The following is a 20,134-nucleotide window of genomic DNA, read 5'->3' on the forward strand; positions in this document are numbered from 1 at the left end:
GTTTTGTTTGGGGAGGCAGTCAAATCACTAGCAGATCCATTTAATCCTTTCAGACTTTTTTTCTCTTTGAGGATGATCTATTTAGAAACTGCCCTTTGTCCTAGGATGTAAACCTCATTCTAGGGGGGTCTTACACCTACAGTGTGTCCTTTCTGGGGTTGTAATGAGACAGCCGAGGTGCTCACAGCCCTCCATCCTGGCAAGGCCACAACTCCAATGTGTCAGCAGTGTCTAACCGCCGATATCTCTGTCCAGCTCTCACCCCCACAGCGGCCACACCCTGCAGAGCCTCTTGGCCTCACTGCACGCCCACAGTTGAGCTCTTAGCCCAGGATGTCAAGGACTCTCACACTGACCTCCAGGAAATCCTCACCTTGAGCAGCTCCCTCCTCTTCTGGACTCCGCCTTGTAAACTCCAGACACTTGAGCAGGTCCCAGCTCCAATCTCTGCCTCCTTAGCTCAGTAAGGCCTCCAGACTCTGCTTATGCTCTACACACACAGTGGTTTAGTAAATAATCCCGGGTAGAAAGCTGGGGTGAACATGAGGCTCACCTCAGGTGTGTTTCCCTCTTCTCAAAAAGCACAGTCTTATAATTGCTGGTGCCTGAAAATAGTTGCCTTGTATTTCGTCCTGTTTTAGAATTGCTGTGGTGTTGGAAAGGCAGTCAAGTACCAGGTACTCCACAGTGGCCAGGAGCAGAATTCAATGGCAGAGAATTTTAAGTTTCCTTCTGTTCCCTGTATCAAATGCTTCCTCACAGATTTGCTTCATAGTTTGAGACTGATGCCTGTGTCTTATTTTGGTTCTTATTCAGAGTGTGTTTCCATTAGTGTTTTCAGGTAGAATGCTTTATAAATTTTAAAATGCTTATAGCACAATATTAATAAACATGCATTTAAAGTTATGAATTCTTTTTAAAAAGGGCACTAGTTTATTTGTTTTTTTCTAAAAACACCTCCCGGGATTTTGATAATAAACTTACCTTCATAATCGGAAGGAGGTCTTCTACTTTGTGTACTTTTTCCAAAGCTTCTCTAACTTCCAACAATCCTTTAGGATTATTAGCTCTTAAAAAGAGAAAGAGCGAGAGACAGAGAGAGAGGGAGATGGCAACTAAAATTAATACAGAAATGTAATAATCACATTAATTGCTATTACCCTTAATTTAAATAAATCATCCCCAATTGTGAATAGCTCAATATTTAAAACGTTGGGCCAGAACAGAAGTTTCTAAATAATGGGGTGATTTAGTCCTCTTGAATTTGGGGCTGCAGATGACAGTTAAGAAAATAGCAGCCCTTCCAGAAAGTGAAACAGGGAAAGGCAGAACAGACTCTCAGCCAGTGTTTGTGTAACACGTATGGATCTTGGTTTGGCCATGAAACCTTGATTCTCCTGTGCCACCTCTGAAATTAGAAGTGAATTTTTTTTTCCTTGCTGAAGTCACTCAAATGGAAGTATCCTGCTAGGTTTTCATACCAATTTTACATGTACTGGGTAAAAGCTTTCCATTTAGAATTCTTTTACCCCAGTGTTTTGTTCAGTATGGTATCTATGCCATATGGCCTTTCATGGGAGGGAGAATGAATGTGATGGCTGAAGTCCCTAAAAAAGAAACTCAAAGAAATGTCCTACTCTCTGGAGGAAAGAGATGAGAAAAGTCACAATACTGTAAGATTAGAAACACCCTGTGGATTCTGAGAAGCTGTTCAAAGAAGGATGCTAGGTCATTACGGAGAGACTCTCTGATTTCGAACACCATGTAAACAGCTGATACACTTTGTTTAGTCTGTCAGTAGGCTTAGTGTCCAAGTTTCACAAATATAACTAAAGCAAAATAGACCACAGCTAGCAATTAGCATGGGAAGGAAAACCAAAGGGTTACCCGTGGTAAACAAGAATCCTATCTTTAATGAAATGAAGAATCTTCTCAAAATACTCCAGGTATCTCATGTTAATCACCTGACCCCTGTAAGGAAAAAAAAAAAAAAAATTAAGGCTCTTTTTACAAAGTGATGTATCTGAAACAGCACCGGATTGACAGGTTAATTCAAGAAAACAATAAGACAGCCAAGACAATAATGCAGGAAAACTTTGGGAACTTCGCTTGTTTGTAGCCCATGAACAGAAACAGCAAAGAACTGTCTTAGCAAGACTGCCGGTGAGCTCCTGCAGCTTCTTCTGGTAGGAAAGGCACCAAACTCAGCCCCGCAGATGCCAAAATGAGAAAAAAAAAAAAAAAAAAAACCCAAGTACTTGCATGCCAATGTCCTGTTCGGAAGCCCTTTCCTTTTCCTCCTCTCCCTTGGTTCTCCCCGTAGCATTACCCGTTCCCACTCCTTCTTGCAGTCCAGCTCACATGTGGCCTTCATCTCCTCTGCCCGCTCTAAATATAATTTTGCTCACACTTCTATCCCCGCCTTCTAGTTTTAAAACTCCCAGGACTTCCTGTAAAGCCCACACGCTGATGCACACGTCCTTCTGGCATACATGTGTCTAACGGAACCCACCCAGCTGCACCCTTATGCATTCCCTATAGGCGTCTCAAACGTCAAGTTCCTAATTGTGAGCAGGAAGTCACTCCCGTACCCTGCACTGCCCCCAGCCCCAGCCCCACACATGGCCACCAACTTTTTGTCCTAGTGTCACCTGGCCTACTAGAAGAGCCACGCACCCGAGCCAGAGAGGGGGCTGCCTCCCACGGCTCCCCACACTCTCCCCAATTTCCAACCTGCCACCTGTGCTCCTGAGTCTACATTCTTGATATCCATCTCGTCCCCTCCCACTCACCTCCACACAGCTATCCGGACCTGGTATCCACTCACCTGATTTATTGCACAACTTTCCAAGCACCTCCCTTCCCTCCCGGGTCACCGCCTTCTCTCCCCTATCCTGGCACCTACAGCCCAAGCGACCGTCTGAATGTGCCAATCTGCTCTGCCACTTCTCTGCTTACGATCTCTGAGCAGTTCTCCATCATCCTTGGTGGGGGTGGGGGGAACATTAAGTGGCATATAAAGTTATTTATATTTGGAAAAAAAGGTTTTATATTTTTATTTCTGCCTGTCTTTTAAGCCTCAATTCCTGATGCTACTCCCTTAATTATAAGCTAATCCGCAGTCCTAATGAAGGAGTCATCCTCTCCTGACCATGCCTGACTCACTTGTGTGGCCATGCCTCACCCACTTTTCTGCTTCCCACCCTCCCAAACAGCTCAAGCATCACCTGAAGGCTGGACTAGACACCCCTCTTCTGTGTCCCCTGCGTCCTGTACACATGACCACCATCACTCTTACACACCATGTCGTAGTTCATCAGTCTGTCCTCACTAAGCTACGTCATTAGCACGTAGCACAACACATGGATGGTGGCCTATCCCCACGTCACAAATTATTCCATAAGAAACGGCGATACACCAGCCACAAGAGGAAAAGAAATTATTGTTCTAGGAAGTAAAAGAAAAATGTACAAACGACATTTCCATTAAACTTAAACATCAGAGTTGTATTGAATGACATCTCGTTGATCAGGCTTCTGGAAGGAGGTAGAAGCGTTTTAGACGTGACACGATGACCACATTTGCAAATTTTATCTAAACGTAAGTTCAGGGCTCCCCTTGAAGCTGATGGTCTTTAATATCTGTCTGTCACCTACTTCGAGGGCAGCTAAGTACATGAAGGTCACTAAGTATCCATGTCCCGAATTTGCAGAGCCTCTGGACAAGACAGGGGCTCTCCCGTTAACGTGGCTCGCCCTTTCAGGAAGGCTTAGCTACCGGAGTGTTACTGAACCAACCCCTCTGCTTGTTGGGGTTTTGGTGATGGGACAGGGAAGCCCGTCCCCCACTACAATTCTTGTTCGAGAATTCTTTGAGCCACGTAACATCACCAGGATATCATGGGAAATGTCATGTTCTCCATCTAATTACTTGCTGTGATGTTTTAGGATCCTTTGAGAAGGACATCCCAAGCAAAAATCAGGCCGTCTTCCCTTCAACAGAGCTGTGCATCGAAGAGAAGAGCCAGGGTAAGGAGCATGGGATGTTCTGCATTTTCCCCCACAGCTGGATTAGCTGAAATGAATGCAGGCGGGACCCTGCAGGTGCAGAGCTAATTTGTGGATGCCCCTGTCAAAAAGTCAAAGTCACCAGGGAAGGAGCAAGGGTCGCTCACGGTCTCCATGACCTCTTGAGAATAAAGTCCTGTGAGAACAGGAAAGACGCACAGAAGGTTTGTACCTGATTAAATTGATGTGGTTGTTAAAACCTCTGCTAAGACTTCGCGCTGGCATCTGGTCCAACCACAGCACGGGCTGGTCTGGGTCAGCAATCCTGTAAAACAGAGCTTGTTAAAGACGAAGACTTTGAGAGGCCTGGGTGGCTCAGTCAGTCAAGCTTCTGCCTTTGGCTCAGGTCATGATCCCAGGGTCTTGGGATCAAGTCCCGCGTCCGGAGCCTTGCTCAGCAGGGAACCTGCTTCTCTCTCCACCTCTGCCTGCCTCTCTGCCTGCTTCTGTGTACTTGAGTGTGCACTCTCTCTCTCTCTCTGACAAATAAATAAATAAAATCTTAAAAAAAAAAAAGATGAAGACCTTATAAAACATACAAATGCTCAAAAGCATTCACAGTAGAACAGGAGAGGTCTTTGCACAGTGGGAGAAAGCAGCTGCTCGGCGCATTACATCTCAAAGTATGAAACCCCGACCTGCAGATTCCAAACAGGTGTTCCAAGTGGACCAAGGAGATCAGTACAGGTTTACCAGGAGGGCAGTGTTTTTCTCATATAAATGAGTATCAGCGGTTTCCCCCACTAAACTGTAGGTGGTAAGGCAGGCACACACTTCAACTATGGAGGGCCTGGGACACTGAAGTTCATTCAAAAGTACAACAGACCATAATATACTCTCTCCAAGAGACGGCTTTTTCTAAAACACTTCACTTAAAAATATGCTTGGTGGGGGCACGCCTGCGTGGCTCTGCGGTTTAAGTCTCTGCCTTCGGCTGAGGTCATGATCTCAGGGTCCTGGGATCGAGCCCCACATTGGGCGCTCTGCTCAGCAGGGAGCCTGCTTTCCCCTCTCTCTCTCTCTCTCTCTCTCTGCCTACTTGTGATCTCTGTCAAATTAAAAATATATATATATGCTTGGAAACCCAACAGCACTCAGTCCCTATAGTTCATAAACACTAGTTGAGTATATTTCAAAGAATGAGGATGCCAGCAATTGCGGACAAACTTGAGAGAGGAAAATGAAACTTACAAGGCTTACTGTTAATAAACAAAACAGGATTCCAAACCTGTTAGCTAAGTGGGAGGTACAGGTCCCCAGTTATGGAAACAAGCCATGGGGATGAGAGGCGCGGCAAGACGACCCGTCAGTGATCCTGTAACAGTGTTGTATGGGGACAGATGGTGGAGACCCTCACGTGACCCAGTGTAGCATACAGACTCATCAGATCTCTGCGCCATACACTGGAAACTCATGTACATCGACTACACTACTCAGAAACACCCGTTGACAGGAGGAGGCTTCTACCCTTTCCCAAGGATAACACTTTGAGTGTATTTTCATTTAAAGATCAGTCACCGTCTCCACTTCACGGCGATGTCAAACATGTCTCTCCACTGCATCAGCCGTGTCTTCCCATTCATGCGAACTTTTGAGTTGGTCCACGTACGCTGGACAGCTTGCATGACCTCCAATGCTGCCAAACCCATGGCTAAAAGAAGGAAATGTTGAGAAAACAAGCGTGTGAAGGTACAGATCAGAGGAACTGATTTCCACCCACTTTACAGAGTCTTGGGGATTAACTCCAGGGTCATCATAGAAAGAAAGAATCACGAGTATTGGCAGTTTAACAAGCCCAGAGATACATTACAGCCCTGATGGTCCTAACAGAACTAAAATCTATCAGGGGAAACTAGGGGTGCCCCCAAAGTTGTCTCCTCCCAGCTCTGCTTCCTACGGATGCAACCAGAGGTTTAAATTCTCCCTTGCTCCCACACTAAGCAGACGGCATGCACGGACGGACCATCCGATCTGAGACCCAGCTTCTCCGTCTACACCACAGCAACAGCACAAAAGCCATGCTGGCAGCTGTCTCCTTTCAGAATTCACTGGGACTGAATCTCCACATTCTTATCCTGATCAAATAGAGATTCTGAGTCAGCCCAAATGATTATTTTTTCTTTTTTTAAAGCACAACATGCTTTGACAATGTCAGAAGTGTTTCCATTTTCAGACCGTTTCAGAATACCTCTGTGTATTCTCTTGTTTGGCAGGAAACCAGGCGTCTCATATTGCATCAGTGATCCCAGACGATCAGCTACACAGATCAGCTCTTGGACCTCAGGCTTGTAGCTCTCAAAGTTCTGATGTAACACGTCTCTGGAAGAAATATCACGTACATGGTCAGGACTTTCACAACAGATGTCCTGCAATCGGGCTTTACCTGGAAAGCAGTCACTTCCTCCACCGGAAAACTAATCAAGAAACCTACAACCACAGATTCTTGACTTCAGTGCTGGGCACCCAACCACATACAAACTGAAAGACGGAATCTTCGTGAGTGTGTGCACATACAATTATCATCACACACTTGGAACACTGATAACTGGAGTGAGAATCAGAAGATACCTACGACCATTATTTAATCTTCCCCAGAATACATAAACTGCAGGGACTGTCTTTATTAACAAGCAACCAGATGTCTGCCCCATGTCCATCCCCTACCCCTGCCCCAAGTTCTATTACACCAAGTATACTTGGAAATGGCCGATGAGCCTAGTAGGACTTGCTTAGCTGCCAACCTCCTTGAAGTCTGCATAACAAAGTTTGCAGTTTTAAGTTAGAGGCTGTGCAGGGGTCCCAAGACCACTGTCGGGTTCAGTAATTTACTAGGAAGACTCACAGGATTGCACAGTCATCATTATGGCTGGTATTTATATCAGCAGAAGAACACAAGCACAATCATCAAAGGGGAAAAGCTCATGGGGTGAAGCTTCTGGGGGTGAAGCCCAGAAGAAACCAGGCAGGAACCAGGTGGAAGCATCCAAGGATCCGTTCCCAGGGAGACAACACAGGATTAAGCCCCCCGGGTGAAATGCCACAAACCACAAGACATGGACTGCTCAGGGTTTCTATCAGGGGCTGATCATGTAAGCAGCCTCTAGCTGGTAAGTTCCTATATTCCAGACACCCAGAAGGAAAGTTGGTGTTTAGCACAGACCATGTTGTTTGTGCAAACAGCTTAGGTACAGCGAGCCACTTGTCAGTTCAGGGAACGGTGGGAAGCTCCTAAAACCTCAGTTCCCAGACATCACCTAGGGGCCAGCAGACTTCCAGAGACTGCAGTGAGGCCTGCCATGTTATTGCACTTCTGCACACAGATAATTCTCTAAAAAGGAGTGGCAGAGAATACATATAACCTCTTTGGCCAGCCTATTTGAATGCTTCTGATTATATAGTTAATTGATACACACAAAAGCATACAATCTCATTAACCCAACTTAAGAACTAGACCAATTGTCTATCTACTTGTATGCTACCGCCCCCATCCTACCCTGCCCCCCAGTGAGAGCTTACTTATCTTTAATTTTATGTTCATGATTCCTTTCTTTAAAAAAAAAAACAACAAAAGTCTAGGTTACAAATGTGTGTCCCTATACAATATATTCTATAGTTTTGCTCAAGAATTTTATGGGGAAAATGATAGGACATTGTAGTTTACTGACTCACAGTTTTTGCTAAACTTTATTTTTTAGGATTAATCCACACACTCAGATGGGTTGTTGCTTATACTGTTGTACAGTCCCCCACTGTGGGCTGGTATCACTTTCATCCACTCTTCTGCTCTTGGACATTGGGATGATTCTCGGTTTTCCATCTGAACAAACACCGCCATCAGCAGTCTGGTACAGATCTCCTGTCAGACATGTGCACACGTACAAGTTCCTCTACCGAATTCACATGGCCGAAGTGTAAGACTGTACCATGTACCAATGTTCAGTTTTACAAGATAATGACAAACAGCTGGCCAGTGTGGTTATAGCAATTTCAACTCTCACCTGGCATGTATAAAAATCCTCCTTGGCCTGCGCCACCCCCCCAGTCAATATTACTATTATCGGACTTTGTAATATCTGTTCATTCTTGCGAGTGAGAAATGGGGTCAGATGTACTTATCAACCAAATTTGCCATTCATCCTTTCCCTTATTCGTGTGTTTTACACAATTTTCTACTGGTTATTTGACTTTTACCTTTAATTTATAGATGTTTTTCATAAATTCTGGACATTAATTTTGGATAATCAGTTTCCAGGTTGCAAGTAGCTTTTCATTAACTCAGACTTAGCTATTCATGATTCATGGTGTCTCTTGTCAAACAGTAGTTCTTAGGTTCAATGTAGTCCAATTCGTTAGTCTTTCTAAAGTCTAAGCTTTGTGTGTCTAAAGAAATCCTTTTCTAGGGGCGCCTGGGTGTCTCAGAAGGTTAAGCGTCTGCCTTTGGCTCAGGTCCTGATCCCAGGGTCCTGGGATTGAGTCCTGCATCGGGCTCCCTGCTCAGCGGGGAGCCTGCTTCTCCCTCTCCCTTGCCACCCCCCTCTACTGTTCACGCTCTCTTTTGCTCATTCTCTCTCTCAAATAAATAAAACCTTAAAAAAATAAAATGTAATTTAATAGCTTTAAATCTATTAATATTAATACCTACATCAGGATTCTTATAGTGTTTCCCACATAGAACTTTTTCCATTCCTTTACTTTCAATTTTTGTGTTCTTATGCACTGTAAAAAGCATTTAACTGGATTTTAAAAACATTCCAATCCAACTATGTCTGCCTTTTGACATTTAGTCCCTTTATATTTATTGTCATTATTGATATATCTGGATTATTTCAACCTATTCTTATTTTTTTTCTTTTCATTTGTCCCACTTACTTCTAATGCCTCCCTTCCAGTCCTTTTTTATGCTTGATTTTAGATTTAATTTTTTTGCTTTTACTTTTCTACTAATATAGAAGCTGTATACTTTTAGTACTCACCCTAGATATTTTAAATATTTATGTAGAACTTAAAGCTTTAACATAATATTTAACCCATATTCCCTTACATAATTAATTCTTGCTATCCCTCAACTTGTTATTGTGCCCAGTATAAAGCCCCCAAATAAGGTATTATTTTATATAGACAATGCTTATTTAGACTTACCAATTTATCAAGCATACCATCTTTCTTTTCTCATTATTCCTTCTTTTATCTCAAATCTTGCCTGAGGTTAATTGCCTTTTTCTTCAATTACACACCTTAGAAGTTTTTTTAGTGAATGTCAAGTGGTGGTTAGTTCAGCTTTTTATTGTCTGAATATATATTTATTTGGTCTTTATTCATAAAAGATAGTTTTGTCGGCTACAGAATTCTAGGTTGAAAGCTATTTTGTTCTTTCAGCACTCTGAAGATAGTCCATCATCTTCTAGCTGCCATTCTGACGTTGAAAGGCTTATAGTCAGTCCAATTACTGACCTAATTAAGTAGGTGGGAAGATTTTTCTTTCTGTTTAAAAATTTTTTCTCCTTATGGGTTCTTTTACTACTGATGATGTGTCTGGATATGGATTTCTTGCCATTTATCTTGCTTTTTTAAAAAAATCTGTAAATTTATGTTTCCTTAATTCTGGGAAATTGCTAGCCATTATGTCTTCAAAAATAGTCTCTCCTTCATTCTCTTCTCCCAAGATTTCATCTAAATATATGCTAGACATTTTTTATATCTTCCACATCTTCTCTCTCTCATGTTTTATAATACCTGGATTCTCTGTGCTACATTTGAGATGATTCCTAATGCTCTGCCTTCTAATTCTGCCATTTTCTCTCAGCTATGTCTAATTTGCTGTTTAGCTTATATACTGAATTCTTTATTTCAATGATTATATTTTCCATTCCCAGAGCCTCCAATTTATTTTTAACCTGCCTGGTCATTTTTAATAATCTCTTGTTTCTTGTTTGCTATTTCTTCAAACATTTCATTTAGAGTTAGAGAATGTATTCAATAATTCCAATATCTGAAGTCCTTGAGAGTCTAAGTCTGTTGTTTGTAATTTTTGTTGATTTTCACATATTGTTTTGGTCATCTTGGTTTTTGACTCTCATACTAACGATCTTGATCTGTGAGAATACTTACACCCCAAACTGGCACTACAGTCTTCCCAGGCAGGATCTGCATTTGCTCTTGTTGAAATCCTGTGAATGTGGTCCAAAATCCATCTTGCTTATGCCTCAAGGCATTCCACTGCAGCGGCTGTTCAATGCTCTCATCTCTGGGACACTTTCTTCCTTTCAAATGTACCTATCATGCACCACTCTAGCCTGAATTTGTCCCTTGTTTTCTTTCTTTGTAGGGAGGAAGGGGATTGATCTTGGCAGATTTTTCTTAATTTTGAAGGCATTGCTCAACTCCCAGGGATTAATTTCTATCCTAGATCTAATCGTTTTATAATCAGCCCTTTAGTCGTCATGCAGCAGTAGTCGGCCATCACTGTAATTTCAAACTTTTGGTTTTGAGTCATCTGTTTGTTTGAAAAGTAACGTGGTCATAGTAATGCATATCAACAACTGCCAATAACTACATTTCAAGTTTGAAGGTTGCATAAAATTAGCAGGGAAGATCAGGCCAGAAGGAAAGGGGATATCCAAAGTTAAGTTTCAATGTACCTAGGAAACTAAAAGAAGTATCTACAGGCATACCAAATCCAAAGATAAATTCCCGAGAAACATGGACGGGAAGCCATTTGCTGAGCAAGAGTTACCACGACGAGCTGATAGCCTGAAAAGCAAAAAAGGTCATTTTCATTTAAAGCACTTACTTTATGTGGGGCTGCAGCCCTGGCTGCTCCTCATAGTCTTCTAGGAGGAAAGGCAGATTTTTAGCCCAGTGGTCTTTAAAGCTTCCAGGCAGATCCACGTCAATGTTATATTCCGTAAGAGGAGTATCAAGGTGCGCGTGAAGATATCGAGAATACTCTGCAGACAGGAGACGAGATCTGACACACCCACATATTGCCAAAGAAATCTTTTTTATTGCTGGTTGCCACACAAATACTTTGTAACAAACCATTAATTCCAAGAATTCCAAGAATTCTAAATGGAGACACCAAATTGTAGTAAGTCCCTATTACTATATGATAGAGGGCAACTCAAAGTACCAGATCAGACATAAGCCAGTCAATCTGGGTCCACTTTGGCTAAGTTTTAATCCTCTTTCCATGAAGAGCACCAAAGTTCTCACTTTCCAGTTGCAGAGCCTGAGAATCCAAGTTCAGTGTCAGACAGAACCTGGTTCTCTGTCAATTGATGTGAATCAACTATGTATATGATTTCATCAACCGACGAGCTGCTGCTTATCTCTAGAGAAGCAGTGCAGAAAAATGCCGGGATATGGAGTGGCCCTCCTTCAGTCTACGTGTTCTACTAAACCAGGAAACAAGAGGAAATCACAGGCAGCCCCTAGCCACCCGGCTAGTGAACATTTAAATCATGGTCAGTGTGTAGGGTGTCTGGGTGGCTCAATTGGTTAAGCAACCAACTCCTGATTTTGGCTTAGGTCATGATCTCAGGGTGGTGAGATTGAGCCCTGTGTCAGGTTCCATGCTGGGCGTGAAGCTTGCTTGAGATTCTCTCTCCTTTTCCCTCTGCTCCCTCTTTCACTGCTCACACTTGTGTACATACTCTTTCTCTCAAAAAAGACAAAAAGTAAAAAACGTGGCCAGTGTGACCAAGAAATTACATTAAAAAAGTTTTTTTTTTACATTTTAAATTTTAATCTAATTAATCTAAATGTAAAAATTGATATTTGAGTGAATTGTTAGAAAACTTCAGTATGTTTGGAACAACTCACACATATGAATCTACTGTTTCAACTTTAAATTTCTTGAAACATGAGTTCAAATTAAGAATTTCCAATGAAATTTTAACAACCAAATTGAGAAGTAAATATAAAGGTGTTCTGTAAGTATAAGATATACATCGGGTTTCAAAGACTTGGCACAAAAAATAATGTAAAATACCTAATGATATTAATGAATAGTGTTCTCATATTAATTATATGCTAAACTGATACTATGCATATACCAAGTCAAATCAAGTGTATTATTAAAGTTAATTCTCCATGTTTACTTTTACATTTCTCACGTGGCTACTAGAAACTTACAACTCCAGGGCTACTAATTTTTTACAGTGGGACAGTACTGGTAGGAGATGGTTAATGATGACAAAGGGAAGAGCAGAAGCGGAAGTAAAGATTTGTGCTCTGTGTGAACAATAAAAATATTATCGTGATGAACACAGAGAATGTACAGAATTACTGACTCATTATATCATGTGCCTGAATCAAACATAACACTGAATGTTAATTGCACTTTAGTTAAAATATCCATTTGAAACAAAACAACAACTAAAAAAATTACCATTACGTATGGCAAAGAAAAGGTGAGACTCTGACAAACCAAAGACAGCTTAAAGATTGGCTTTCTTCCTCATCCCAAATGAATGTCTCCAAAGTATGTGAGAATTGTGAAATGAAGGAATGACAGATCAAAGATGCCAAGTTTACATTTAACAGTAAAAGCCTCAGAAAATGTTACTTTCCTCTGACTCTTAGGTCTCTAGACAAGATGTGATGAGAAACATCGATACCCAGATGACTGTCACTTTCAGCTCAGAATAGGTTTTTCTGACTCTAGTAAAATCTTTTTCACTTTAAAAAGAAAAAATATATAGGCAGTGGCAGACAAAGTACTGGGCCAGTCTTTAGGAGACAGGGGCCCAGGGATGCCTGGGTGGCTCAGTTGGTTAAGCATCCACCTTCCACCCAGGTCATGATCCCGAGGTCCTGTGATCGAGTCCCACATCAGGCTCCCTGCTCAGCAGAGCCTGCTTCTCCCTCTGCCTACTCCTCCCCCTGCTCGTGCTCTCTCTCCCTCACTCTCTGACAAATAAGCAAATAAAATTTTATAAAAAATATTTAAAAAAAAAAACAGAAGACAGGGGCCCTTATCCAGTCCAGGTACGGCTGCTAACCAAGGGCGGAGCTATGTTCAAGGTACCTCGTGTCTTCAAGACTCAGATGCCTCCTACGAATCCTCAGAGAAACAAGCAATATGATTTCTGCAGCTCTGAGCATTAAAATTCAATGACTGGGCCATTTCATGTCTTACCTCGGAGATATTTCACTTTCAGATACTCTGGGCTAGCCTTCTGGCCCGGGAGAGGATCATTCAGCATGACTTTAGTCTGTGCTTTTATGCCTTCATAGAACTGTCCCATGGCAACATGGCTGAGTCCTTTCATGTACTGGCACACCTCGTTGTAGGGCTCCAGCTGCAGGCACCGCTGTGAGGAAGGAGAAAAGGCTCTATTAGCATCAGTACAGGCGCCCATGACTTTTAAGTGCTTTATCCTTCAGTCTCAAGTTGGAAACGTTTTCCCTCCAGGCTAAAGCAGACCAAATACACGCTCTTAAAGTAGTCTATAGGACGTGGCAATGGTTTTCTCCCTTTTTGTTCCTGCAGAAACACGATTCCTGGCCCTCCTCCCCGTTCATCCCGCTCAAGGTCCTTCGCTTGTCACTGAGGCCCACCTTGAAGTTCTTCAGGGCTTCCTGCAGGCTCCCGTGGTGATAAAGCATCATCCCCCGGAGCTGCAGGGTCTGCACGTGGTTCTGGTTGAGCAGCAGGGCCTTCTGAAAGCTCTCGGTGGCAGCTTCGAAATTGCCCAGTTCTCTAGGTATTGGGCAACAGTGATGAGCACAGTGCAGAGCATTTCAGTGAACACACGGAGTACGCTGGCTTCAGGACTACGGTCCCACATGTGAACCCGACCACACCTTTGATGCAGATGTTCCCGTCTCCAGTTTGCCATTTTACGGCTCAGCTACATCCCACTTACTTTTCCTAAATGCTACCAGATTGTAGACACGCACAAAGCCCTGGGAAGTCTTTGGGGGATGAACTTACTGATTCCCAAAGACAAGCACCTATTCAAAATCTTTACCCCAATTCATGAGCTCCAATCCCTAAAAAACCACGTGTAAATTTTAGTATTTGGATAAAACCATGCTTCTTCCTTGTGGGGGGAAAAACCATGTAGTTTACAATCATACATAGGTTCATCATTCTGAATCAAATTCAGAAGTTTATATTTTATTTTTTCTGTCACAGAAGTTAACTTCACTTAAAATCTGGCAAATCGTTTCATAATTTAAAATTTAAAACAAAAGTCTACTTTAGAGTTGTGGTCATTTCAGAATAGAAATGATTACTACCAGCCTTCTTTTATGTATTATGTGTTTACAAATAAAAAAATCACCTTCGAAATGTTCCATGTGTCAATTTTCTGTTAATAATGCACGTTCTTAAATAATATAACATTCACTTAAATTTCTACATTTTACTAATTACTCGGGGTGCTTTCAAATCTGTTTTCAGTGTGCGTCCCCAGCAATTCTGTGGGATAGTGGGATAGTAAGGATAAAGGTTATCACTTAAACCCAAAACAAATCCAAAGACACTTTCCTCAAGTTAGTGTAAGAGGGCTTCTCCGGCTGCTGCCATCAGATAAATAAGCTCTTGGATTTGACCCTGGACCTCTGTCACTGTGTCTTTTCTAACTTTTATAGTAGCTTGCAAGGGAGAACCCCGAAACTCAGGGAAATCAAGGACATCCAAGTATAACATGGGCCAGCTAGAACTGGAACCACACCTCTTGACTCCCGAATCCCGAGCCCCTTCTTTCACGCCACACAATCTCCTTTTCAGGTCAGAGTGTAAAAATGTTTGAAAGTCAATACTGGTCAGGGTAATGCATGGAATCGGATGCCAGAGTCTAGGCACAACTTCTCAGTCCTGATAGAGATGCGCCATAACTATCTCATAATCTATCCTGTTAGTGATAGGGATGCAGCATCATTTTCCAGCCTTCCATCTAGGAATCTTCAAACGATCACAGTGATGTGGGAATCCAGCTTCCTTATTGCCTAGAAAGCAGCAGCAGCATCTGTGACTCAACAACGTATAAGGCCACTATTCAAAACGACCACCCTCGAAGAACTAACATTTTCTAGACCAATATATATGAAGAGAAGTTGTTTAAAGAGGTAATAATATTATGGAGAGGATGGTTGGGTGATGGACACTGGGGAGGATATGTGCTATGGTGACTGCTGTGAAGTGTGTAAGCCTGACGATTCACAGACCTGTACCCCTGGGGCAAATAATACATTCTATGTTAATAAAAAAAAAAGTTCACAATAAAGAAATAAAAGAGGGGAAGGGGTAACAATATGTATTATGATATCCTCTGACACAGTTCTTTCTGTATTACAGAGAACGTCTCAACAAGCTTGTAAGTGCTTATGTGATTCAGAATGACAATCTCTTTTGGTTAAGAAATGGAATGTCTTTTAAAATATCACTACGATGTGAGGCTCTCTTGTCCCCCCCACTGTACGCCCTCCTTCCTATCCCGACTACTATTGCTTTTCTTACCTATAGGCCTGTCCCAGACTTTTATATGCATCAATAAAATCAACTTTCTGCTTCAAGGCTTCTTTGAAGGATTCAATAGCTTCCTGAAAAAAGTACATAGAAAATTATGTCATTGGCATAATTGTTGAAGTCGAGTTTCACTTAAATCACTAAAGGACTTAAAAATATAGTACACATGGTCTCAGAGTGATTTTTTTAAATATGAGGACTTCAAAAAAAAAGAGAGGTAGAGAGTATGAGGCAGGAGGACTTAATTTCAACAGTAAACAAAGGCATTGCTATGAATAATAACAGAGCCGTAGAAATATCTCCCTTCCAGATGGGAAAATGGCTTCTTACTACCTTTTTCATTAGGGCTTTGATTACTAATGATATCACCCTTGTGTCAAAAGCATTTCTTTAATTAATAAAGGCCTTGCAAAATGAAAGTCAGCTTACTAACTGTGTGAAGTATAGTCTTAAGTGACCGTAACCAGCAGCCCTTAAAATGAACCAACAAAAGAGACAAAAAAGTAAGCCCAGCCTGACGTTGTTCATAAAAAAAGCAACAGGGCTCCCAGACTGACTGGGAATCAGAAGGATTCCCATGATCTACAGGAAAAAGAAAGAGCAAAAACAAATCAAACAGAAGCCTTGAGTTGGGGGCATCTGGGGCATACTCCTGCCGGCAGCGGAGAAGGGAGCATGGGTGCTGTGCTCTAGGGAGGAGCCCCTGGGACACACAGTGCAACTGGCCACTGTGGAAACCTCTGGAAACTGTTAATGAAATATACCGTTCTGCTTCACGATAATAGTCTTAAACTGTATTCAGTGTACTTTCCATTATGACTTGACTACTGTAATAAAAAATTATAAAGACATTTCACACATTTCCCAAGGAAAAGACGTGTCTTACTTAAGTCAGTGGCTACAAAGTTATCATGATCTCTAATGGCTTTGAAGAGAAAGGCTAAAATGTCTGTGTATTTCACACCTAATTAGATAATTCATAGCAAAAAAACTACGAGAGATGTTGTATGCCTTGCACATGGTAGGCACTCAATAAATATTTAATGATTTCATAGACACATAATCCTAATTCTTTTCCAAAAATCACCCATTCCCTGCTTCCTGATTTTCTCTGTAGGGGGAGCAGGGTCAGAGAGGCTGACTTCCAAACTCTTCTAAGGCCACGATGGGGACAACCACCTACTCTTTAAGGAGTCCCACCGAACGTGTTCTGTTTGGTAGAAGGATGAGAACGGATAAATTTTATCACTTCCGAAATGAAGACTACTCCTCATTAGACTTCTGGCCCTGGCTTGTCTTGGATCTTTTGGGAGCATTACAACTGTATTTTAAATTCAACAAACATGTATTGAGCGCCTACTATGTGCCAGGGGCAGTGTGAGGGGGTAGAGGACACAAAGACGAGCAAGTCATTCTCTCTGGCCTCGAAGAACTCAGTCTAGTTAGAAAGCCAATTACTTAACCAGGTTATTAGAATACAAACTAAGAGCTACGATAGAGATATGAGTCAAAGTCTCGGGGAATAAAGAGAAAGGAAGAACTAACTGAGACGGGGACACCAGGAGAGGTTTCATGGAGGAAGTGGCAACTGAGCTGGATCGGGGAGGAGAAGGAGTTTGGTAAAGAAAAAAGAGGGCATTGTGGAGAGGGGGGACAGTGGTGCAGTGGCAGGGTGCTCAGCAGTGGCGGGGAAGGCAGGAGTGGAGGAGAGGGAAAAGATGGGGCACAGGCTGGTGTGGGGAGCTGGGGCCGGGGCGGTGGGGGTGGGGAGAAGGACCTCTGCCATGCTCCACAGTCAGGACATCACCTGCCAGTGGTGAGAACTGGGGGCTGTGAGTGGCTGTGGGACCTCACCAACCTGACTCTTTAGAGAAAATGCCACGAGCCACAACAGGGCAGACGGGTTGGACAGGGAAGGGAGCGGAGCCCCACGAGGAGGTGACTACAGAGGTCCACGCAGGAGATCATGGAAGCTCAAACTGAGACTGTGTCCCTGAAGACAGAAAAGGAGGGTCAAACTCCGGAAATATTCTTAAAGGCCAACAAAGAATCTGCTGGCTGTGGATATGGGGAATGAGGGAGAAGGAAGGGGAGAAGTTCAAAGCTGGGGAGCCTGGGTAGAAGGTGAGAGCGTGAACGAACATAAGGAAGGGGGGGGACAGCTGCGGGGCGGAGCAGGGCGGGGCGGGGGTGGGAGGAGGTCAGGAGTCCAGCCGGGGCGTGCCGAGTCTGGGGTGTTTGTGGACGTCTAGGAGAGATGCCCGGGAGACATCTGCTGCCCACTGCACTTACAGCATGCTGGGACGCCACAGTTCTTCAAAGTCTGATTTCTCTTCAGCTTTTAAGAGTCTTTGGTTTCGGGGTTCCTGTCTAATCACTGCACAGCTCTCTACCTCATTCTGCCAAAGAGGGGACATAGCAGAATCAAGATCTGAAGCCACTGGGAACAAAGACACTACGTTCGAATGAGTCAATGTCTAAGCACACGGGCTGGCTGTGAGTTGATCTGCACCGCCACCTTCATCTGCCACCGTCTTGGCTGGCGGCGGGCAGTAGTCCCTCACGCGTCCCTCATTTATTGCAACGAAGAGAACAGTCTTACGGAACTCTCTAAGTGAAGGCTGACCCAAAAACAGGAGCTCAAGATACACAATGTTTGAAGTATCTTTACACCACAGATAAAAGTCTTCGCTGTGTTTTCCCCAGGGAAATCCAAAACGTCTGCTGTATCTACCTGATCGGACAGTTGTGATATTTGTCATGGAATAGTGCCTAAAAGATTTCTAATGTATTATACCGTAAAGTAAATAAACACATCACCCATTTAATTAATTTCTAAATTGATTTGGCCTAAAGAGACCAGCTTTAGGATACAAGGATAGCTCCAATTCATGGGTCCGTGTAATATGTTGTCTCTACGGTTAACAAGAGAAACTAAAGAGAGCTAAACTAAGTTCGTTAATTTAATGAAGGCATGTCACCACTGACTCAGTTTTCCAATCTGTGTAACTGGGACACCCTATGCTCCTTCTACACTTCACGGGGATGCCGCTGGGATGAATGAGATAATACGTAAACTCTCTGACCACCTCGGACAGCAGATCTAGAAAAATGCAAAGAAAAAGTTCCCATCTATTCCACACGCTGATATTGTGTTTATGAGCACAGTGAGGAGGAGAAAGCACCAAATCATTTGGCGAGACCGGTTCACTGAGGGGCTTCTAGTGCTCGTGGAACAGAAGTACAAGGTCTGGGTTCTTATCCCATGGATTTGGAATAAAGGGCTGAGTGTCAGCCCTTGTCCGATGTGCAGTTAGCGTCTCTGTTACGGCTCTTTTCGGAAAGATTCTCATTTCAAAGTAACACAAAGAGCCCTCCCTACCCGCGTTCCTAAACCAGCTTTAGAGTCTACGGTGAAATTCTCTGTTTGCATTTGCTCACTTCAAAGAATATTTTTTTTACCTCTCAGTACTGATTGCTGGTATTTTTTTGCATTTCCAATCTTGTTCTCCTCCATGAGATATTCGAGGCAGAGACTTCGACTATAGTATTGTGATTGTGAACTTTTTAATTTAAGGCAACTGAGAGAAGGTAAGAGGAATAGCAGGCAGATACAAAAGAAGCTGGAAAAGCCCATCTGGCAGCTGCGCAAAGCACATTTCAAATACCTGCTCTCAGTGCCTACAACCGCGGGTCTGAACCCGGGCAAGACAGGAAGAGCCTCGGTGTGGACCACCCTCCACAGACTCGCAGGAAGGACAGAAGGAAAGGAAACCTGCATGCAGTTCCCTCCAGTTTGGGTTTTAGTGGATGGGAATTATCTTTCTAGAGTCCGTGAAACTGAGATTAAATGAAACAAAATCTGTCATCACGGAGACCTGATCCGTGCTCACAGCCCCTGCACACACACGATTTTACTGAATCCCCCCTCAAGCCCTTCCAGAGGTGGGGGGCAGAATCCTCTCTCCGCCACAGACGGAGGGGGAGGGGCTGAAAAGCTGAAGTCCTGTGGCCAGTGGCAGAGTTCGCAGGATGCAGGGTGGACGCTTGAGCCAAGGCCTTCCAGCTTCAAGTCCAAGGCTCTGTCCTTGAGATCATTTATTCTTCTCGGACTTACTGAGCACCTTCTACGGGACAGGCACAGCCCACAACACTGAGGGTTTACAACAGAGGCCTTTGGGAAGGTAAACCGTCCCTGCCCTCCAAGAGTCTGCACACGACCCCCGAGGAACTACTTTCCACAATCAAATGTGTGTCCTTCCTGCCAGGCGCTATTGAACTTCTATACAACTCTCAATGCTCCGGTGACGAACAACCCGTCTGGGAAGACTCTGTTGAGCTCCTGGTTAGCGGGAAGTGTTTCTCGCCTGCAGAGGCTGACTCTCGGGCCAGCCGGTTTTCAATCAGATGGGGATGGGACCTGCATTAGAGCTCCGACCCTGTGCGGGCCATGGGCACCGAGGACCAGAGCTGGTCCTCCCTGTGAGGACCAGAGCTCCACTCTCAGCTCCTAGCCGGGTGTCTGCCCCAAGGCCAGGCTGCTGCACAATAGGTCCTCAGCACCCTCAGGGACCGACCAAGGGCAGGAGGC

General features: G+C 43.4%; 2 protein-coding genes across 10 annotated transcripts in view; one reads left to right on the top strand and one right to left on the bottom strand.

Annotated features, from left to right (window-relative positions):
• Window positions 1-20,134, top strand: part of TRIM67 (tripartite motif containing 67) — a 357,821-nt gene that overhangs the window by 104,025 nt on the left and 233,662 nt on the right. The window lies entirely within an intron of this gene.
• TTC13 (tetratricopeptide repeat domain 13) overlaps window positions 1-20,134 on the bottom strand; it is a 75,220-nt gene that overhangs the window by 14,266 nt on the left and 40,820 nt on the right. For all 9 annotated transcript variants that reach the window (XM_082718914.1, XM_082718916.1, XM_082718911.1 and 6 more), the window contains 9 exons: window positions 15,535-15,617; window positions 13,629-13,770; window positions 13,207-13,381; window positions 10,858-11,014; window positions 6,256-6,386; window positions 5,586-5,718; window positions 4,240-4,332; window positions 1,888-1,971; window positions 985-1,069 (listed from right to left, as the gene is read on the bottom strand). In XM_082718914.1, coding sequence (XP_082575040.1) covers window positions 985-1,069; window positions 1,888-1,971; window positions 4,240-4,332; window positions 5,586-5,718; window positions 6,256-6,386; window positions 10,858-11,014; window positions 13,207-13,381; window positions 13,629-13,770; window positions 15,535-15,617 — 1,083 coding nt within the window. The remainder of the gene's footprint in view (window positions 1-984; window positions 1,070-1,887; window positions 1,972-4,239; window positions 4,333-5,585; window positions 5,719-6,255; window positions 6,387-10,857; window positions 11,015-13,206; window positions 13,382-13,628; window positions 13,771-15,534; window positions 15,618-20,134) is intronic.

Source organism: Mustela nivalis (assembly GCF_964662115.1).
Source record: "Mustela nivalis genome assembly, chromosome: 2".
NCBI classification, from domain to species: Eukaryota; Metazoa; Chordata; class Mammalia; order Carnivora; family Mustelidae; genus Mustela; species Mustela nivalis.